This window comes from Anguilla anguilla, chromosome 9 (genome assembly GCF_013347855.1).
Source record: "Anguilla anguilla isolate fAngAng1 chromosome 9, fAngAng1.pri, whole genome shotgun sequence".
In the NCBI taxonomy this organism is placed as follows: domain Eukaryota; kingdom Metazoa; phylum Chordata; class Actinopteri; order Anguilliformes; family Anguillidae; genus Anguilla; species Anguilla anguilla.
The window spans coordinates 9,764,674-9,771,069 of NC_049209.1; the positions used below are offsets into that span (position 1 = coordinate 9,764,674).

Consider the following 6,396-nt stretch of genomic DNA (forward strand, 5'->3'; position numbering starts at 1 on the left):
GTGTTTAAAGGTGCATTCTTCTGCATTACTAAATGAGCGCAATGGTGCAAAATGTGATCCGCCTGGCATGTCGCTTGCTTAAATCGTTAAAATGCGTTGTTTAAATATTACACGTATGAAAATGTGATGTTTCGCATCTCTGGTGCAGCTTTTCTTATGAAACTCCAACTTGTCTTTTTATACGTCGCTTTGGATAAAAGCGTCTGCTAAATAAATATAATGTAATGTATGTTGTCCAATCACACAGTTCATGTCTGGGAAAGGAAGCACCGCGAGACGTTTCTTGAGCGTATGTCATCACGTGATCCCATCGTCTTGCTAGTCACGTGAATGATAAACACAGATCATAACATGCATTCCTGTTGACGGACTCGGGAGTCGGGATACGAGTTCATAACGAAAACAAGGATGGGACACATACGCATATAACCAGTAAATGCGTTTTTGACATTTTAAAAAGTCTTACTGCTGTCCTGGCAATCTATATGCAGCACACAAAGTTTAACCGTTAAGATCAGTCGAACTAGTTAGCTAATGTTCTTGTGCAGTCTATGTATTAGTTAGTTTACTACATATGGTGAATAATGCGGTTTAACGCTTAGTAACCGTATACTAATTAAGATGACAAGTTTGAGGTGGAATATTTCGATAGTAGTAGTAATTCAATCTAGCTACATGACGTGTATTCCGTCAGTATGGCAGTAGCCTTTTCGGTTCTTAATACAAAGTGCTTGTTAATTTGGGGTAGGTTTCTTAAAAATAAAAAATGATCACAATATCTCTGGCAAGTTTAGCCAAATTGCACGACTTGTTATGATCTAGCTAGCTAGACTAGTGACTTGTTAGCTGTCGATCTGCCCGACTAGCTAATTGACGAATGTGGTTTTAGCACAGTGTCGTTTAGTCATTAGTAAACAAATTTGGTAAGGGTTGTTTCATTAGAGAGCTATAACGTTAGTTGTTTTGGGTACAAATAAAAGTCTCCTCGAGTGAAATCTGTGTTAACCCAGTAACATGACAGTAAGTACCATGACCTGTACCAATATATGAATCTTGGGTTTGTGAGGCTCTGGGTATGGTGGTGCTATGACCAAGTGTTCTTGCCCGTTACTTTGTAAGAAACTTTACCCTTTCTGTTTAATTGTTTTCCGTATGTACGTGGGACAGCCTATTCTACGTACATTTATCACGTATTGATGTATAGAGCTTTATGTGACAACACAGTAAATGAAGGAATCATTGTGACCCTATGTGTTCATTTTTATAACGAAGTACATCGTGCTTCCTTCTCAATGTTTTCTGTTGTTTATAACGATATATTTATAACGATATATTAACTACGCATTTGATCAATGATGTTTTCAGCGTTGGTCAAAGGCGTTGTAAATATTTCGTTATATTCTAATATCTTTGCTGCTATGTCCTTGTGTTTGCCATCTGAAGCAAAGAGAGAAATCTACAAGCAGAGGGACTGCGCTGGTGACTCTTCTTGGGTAAAAGAAAAGGCAGGTTCTGCAGCAGATTGGCCATCGGAGGCGATGTCGAGCATAGCCATGAAGAAAAAGGTGAGTGAGGTCCTAGCAAACGGAATCTTCTCTCCATTCTAAGCCCAACTTTTTAATATAAAGGGTAGTCTTTGTGTCTTGGGAAGTCTTTTTTGCTTGAGGGGGCAGACTGTGCACTTACTCACCAGCAGATGGCGATCTTGTTAATTAGTTGAACTAGTGAACTTATCTCCCATGCACCCAGCAAGTGATGCTTTGTCAACTTGACATGTTTTGCAGGATTGGGTGAGTTATGAAAGGATGTTCGAACATAAGGTGCTGCATTCATAGATTAATCGACTTGAATTGGCACTTTTGAGCCCTGACTATGTGCATTTGTTTGATTCTGTAGGTGTTGCTGATGGGAAAGAGTGGGTCAGGCAAGACCAGCATGAGATCGATCATCTTTGCCAACTATATAGCCCGGGATACCCGCCGGCTCGGTGCCACAAGTGAGTGCTGTGACACTGCTGGGCAGATGCTGAAAAAATAGTCTCTGGCTTGTTGGAGATGTAGCTGTGGGGTCTCGGGACATTTGCAATTATTTGAAGTTAAGCTTGAACTTTACATACAGGACCTCCTATGTGGAGCCAGGTGCTGGTGGATTTTGGGATTCAAGGAACTGCAATGGCCCAAACCTTAGGCCATATAAATGATAAGTGGAGTGAAGGCTGGGTGCTGCTATTCCCAGACGCTTTCTGGAATGCCAGAATTCCGATAGAGACGGCACAGTGTGCTTGAGATGCAGCACAAAATGACTTGCCGTTGTTTTCCAAAAACCTCACCTCTGGGGTATTACATTTTGTAGATAGCCAAAGTATAGAATGAAGTTTAAGCCACAGTTTTACAGTCTCTCTCTCTCTCTCTCTCTCTCTCTCAGTTGATGTAGAGCATTCCCATGTGCGTTTCCTCGGAAACCTGGTTCTGAACCTGTGGGATTGTGGAGGGTAAGTCTGTCACACTGTTACCTCATGTTTGTCCTCGTTTTGCACTGCTCCCTGTCCAACATGTCGAGTTCACTCCATATGAGGAGTGTTCACTTCTGATGCTGTACTGCTTCAGTTCACTCTGTACACTAGCTTCTGCTGAGTGCCAAATTGTAATTGTAATGTGGAATAATATTTGCCATCTACTCTGACAAAGTGTCCAGAATTACGCACGACAAATGTGTACTCAGTGAAATCATTTACATCACTAACCACACTGAATTCTACAAATGCAAATATAGATACCGAGGTATGAAAGATATGAGCTCAGTATACCATCCATATATGGGTCATGAGCCGTAGTCATAATGCCTACCATAGTGCCAACATCCTACACTTGCATTCTGTGATCTGTTTATACAGTTGCTGGGATATTCCTGGAGCAGCTGAGGTATGGTACCGTGCTTCACGGGTGGTGAAACTACAGCCAACAGTCTTCCAAGCCAGCTGCGCTCTCTGTTACACTCCTGTTTAATATGCTGACTGATTGGTCCACCTCTCCCAAAAAGGCAGGACACCTTCATGGAGAACTACTTCACTAGTCAGCGGGACAACATTTTCCGCAATGTGGAGGTGCTGATATATGTGTTTGACGTGGAGAGCCGTGAGCTGGAGAAGGACATGCACTACTACCAGTCCTGCTTAGAGGCCATCCTGCAGAACTCCCCTGATGCCAAGGTCTTCTGTCTGGTGCACAAGATGGATCTGGTGCAGGAGGACCAGAGGGACCTGGTGAGGCCCAAAAACTGTTTACTTAGCTTAGCATATCCTCGCCAGCTGGCTGTTTAATCCTTCCTATACAGTTGATCATTTTTGGACCTGTTGATGGGAATAATTTGCTCTGCACACAAGATTATTTCACTGCCACCTGCTATTTTGAGATGCTACTGTCTGTGAATTTCATCCTCGCAGTGTGTTGGTAACCGATGCTGTCATCTCCTACAAGCTTTACAATTCTTTCAGTATTCACTTGCAGCAGCACAGCACGTACATACAGTTACCAACTCAGCAGCTAATAAATCATACATGCGGAGCCAGAGCTGCTGAATATAATCGGCAGTTAACATTTGCTCTTGAATGGTTTCAGATCTTTAAGGAGCGTGAAGAGGATCTGAAAAGACTGTCCCGCCCTCTGGCATGCACCTGCTTCAGGACTTCCATCTGGGATGAGACTCTGTACAAGGTGAAGTGGTGAGCGTTGCGTTGGGTAACGCATCTGTGTGTGTGTGTGTGGACGTGCACTCTGTACTTGAGTGTATGTAACCGTTTGGCCTCCCCTCCGCACAGGCCTGGTCCAGCATCGTGTACCAGCTCATACCCAACGTGCAGCAACTGGAGACGAACCTGCGCAACTTTGCGCAGATCATAGAGGCCGATGAAGTTCTCCTGTTTGAGAGGGCCACCTTCCTGGTGAGGGCTGGAGGAACAGGGCACAGTCACTGTGGTCATGGAGACATACTGGGGAGTCATCCAGGCCACTGTTGAACAGGGAGATATAATTGGGGACACATTAGGCTCCTGTGGGACAGGAGCGAAAGCTGGCAATTCATTCAGCCAGTCAGTGTGATACAGTAAATTAGAGGGAAACCAGGGTCTGTGGAATCACTGGTGTTATTTCACTTATAATTCAGAACTGGGGCATCTTGAAGAGAAAATTTGAGTCAGGAGCTTGATGCCATTAGGACTATTAATTGTGTTTGTCCTTTTATCTGTCTTGTTTGCTGATCTGTTTATGGTTGCTTTTATAATATAAGTCTCAAAACTTAAGGGAAGTTACATTGTCTGCCTAATGGACAGTAAAAGTTACTGTTCTTTTCCATTCAGGTTATCTCTCACTATCAGTGTAAAGAACAGCGGGATGCCCACCGTTTTGAGAAGATCAGCAACATCATCAAGCAGTTTAAACTGAGCTGTAGGTGAGTGCCCCCTCCCCAGGAGAACCCTTAGCAGCAAGGGTCTAACATCATTATCATGTGATCATCCATCAAGCCTCGCTGTCCGCATCATCATGTGCTTTACAGTTGTACCTTTACTCCATTCTAATGTGCAAATGAATCTGTCTTGTAGCAAACTGGCAGCTTCCTTCCAGAGCATGGAGGTACGGAACTCCAACTTTGCTGCATTCATCGATGTCTTCACCTCCAACACATACGTTATGGTGATCATGTCGGACCCCACTATACGTGAGTAGGCAGTTTCAACTGGTCCACCGTGATTCATTTTTGGCTGGACCGCAACGGCGGGGCCAGCCCTACAAACGTGAATGTCTGCGACTGAGTGACTGAGTGATGAAGTTACACCATTGGTCGGCCGAGTTATGAGGTTACACCACTGGTCGGCCGAATTAAGTGTGTTAGGTCCAGCCATATACTAGGTTTTGATCTGGTCTTGTTTCTGTGAGGCTAAGCCAAGTTTCTGTGCTGGAGGCATTCTTTCCCTTACAGTACGTGTCCCAGCACCAAGGTTCTCATCTCCCGTTTTCCTTCCTCACTTTTAATATATTTGAATTGACACTGTCATTTCTAACTTGTCACTTCTAAGTTGCAATTTAGTCGCAGTATTCTCTGTAATTCTCACCTCTTGTGCTTTTGTGATCAGTCTTGTCACCCGCAGTGTGAATGTATTTATTCTTGAGGTCACTGGTGTCTGCCTGTTCCCCGCCCTCTTCCTCCAGCCTCTGCAGCCACGCTCATCAACATCCGCAATGCCAGGAAGCACTTTGAGAAGCTGGAGCGCGTGGACGGACCCAAACACAGTCTGCACATGCGCATGCGCTAGGACCGCCAGCATCTGGCCCCTCCTGCAGAGTTCGGCACAGCTACTCAGCCAATCAGCCCCAAGAGAGTAGTTCTGCCAGTCTGAGTGGGCTTGCTTCAGGACCTGAGACCAAGACATGTGCCACCGTCTCACTCAATCACTCTGTCTTTTCTACCACGATGAAGGAAGTCCTCAAAGTTAACAGTGCTTGAAAGGTTTGTGTGGAGGGAAATGTTCAGTTTGTACACAGTTCTCACAGGAAGTAGTTGATCTGTCTACAAGGACTATGATGCCTTTCTTTCAGATATTTGGTTGCCTTTTCATTGAGGAACAGTGTTTTTCTGTGAAAATGAAAGTGTTTGATTTGGTTTTTAACTCTGAAAGAGTTCTATATTAATTACCCATGTCATCAACCTAAGACCCATTTTAAGCACAGGAGTGTTGTCACATACTATCAAGTTTATAAAATGAAAATATGTTGGAGGGGTTTTTCCTGAAACATTTTCGCTCTTTTAGTTCTGTACTCTATAGTTCGCAAAGGTCTGATTTGAACAGCAGTTGGACTGCCAATTCAAGTTTTTTGGGGAATGTGGGTTTTGACAAATGGATCAAAACAACAATGGTCATAACCACATGTTGGACTGTTCTATGCTAAATTTACATTAAATTTCGTATTTACATTACATTTTGTGAATTTTGGATTGCCAAATAAATATGCAAATAAGGGACAGTGTGTTTCTTTTTCTTGTGATTTTTTTTTTTTTTGGTGGGGGGTCACCCTGAATCCTGTTTACAGTATGTAGTAGTGTGGTCAGTGCCTCCCTAGAGTGTTGAAATAATGAAGAAAATAATACAATGCACTGTTGGTCTACAATAGATGTTTGGGAAATGGGAAATGATTTGAAACCAGCCATAATGATATATTATTGCTTGACATTCAGTTTAAGATGAGTTTTCAAAGGGTGTACCCATTTACTATGAATATTGGTTTTAAAAGTATGCCGCTTCATCCATTATCTATACCTGCTTATCCTGGTCAGGGTCATGGGTGGATACTGGTGCCTATCCCAGCATGCATTGGGTGAGAGGCAGGAATACACCCTGGACGG

General features: G+C 43.4%; 1 protein-coding gene across 2 annotated transcripts; it reads left to right on the top strand.

The window, feature by feature from the left end:
• The first annotated feature begins 280 nt into the window (after positions 1-280).
• On the top strand, positions 281-6,015 carry LOC118236160 (ras-related GTP-binding protein A-like). Of its 2 annotated transcripts, none has more exons than XM_035434277.1 (10): positions 281-432; positions 1,444-1,565; positions 1,897-1,996; positions 2,425-2,491; positions 3,040-3,262; positions 3,618-3,713; positions 3,818-3,940; positions 4,355-4,446; positions 4,598-4,713; positions 5,205-6,015. In XM_035434277.1, the coding sequence occupies exons 2-10, from the start codon at positions 1,539-1,541 to the stop codon at positions 5,306-5,308; spliced, it is 948 nt and encodes a 315-aa protein (XP_035290168.1). In that variant the 5' UTR covers positions 281-432; positions 1,444-1,538; the 3' UTR covers positions 5,309-6,015. The 2 variants fall into 2 exon arrangements, with proteins under 2 accessions (XP_035290168.1, XP_035290169.1); XM_035434278.1 differs by lacking the exon at positions 281-432 and adding an exon at positions 514-1,020.
• Positions 6,016-6,396: the final 381 nt, after the last annotated feature.

What these genes read in the sequence shown, in the direction of transcription:
- LOC118236160 (XM_035434277.1), top strand. Translation starts at nt 1,539, where the DNA reads ATGTCGAGCATAGCCATGAAGAAAAAG. An exon ending in GCATAGCCATGAAGAAAAAG is followed by an intron (nt 1,566 to 1,896) that starts GTGAGTGAGGTC and finishes TTGATTCTGTAG; the next exon opens with GTGTTGCTGATGGGAAAGAG. An exon ending in AGGAGGACCAGAGGGACCTG is followed by an intron (nt 3,263 to 3,617) that starts GTGAGGCCCAAA and finishes GAATGGTTTCAG; the next exon opens with ATCTTTAAGGAGCGTGAAGA.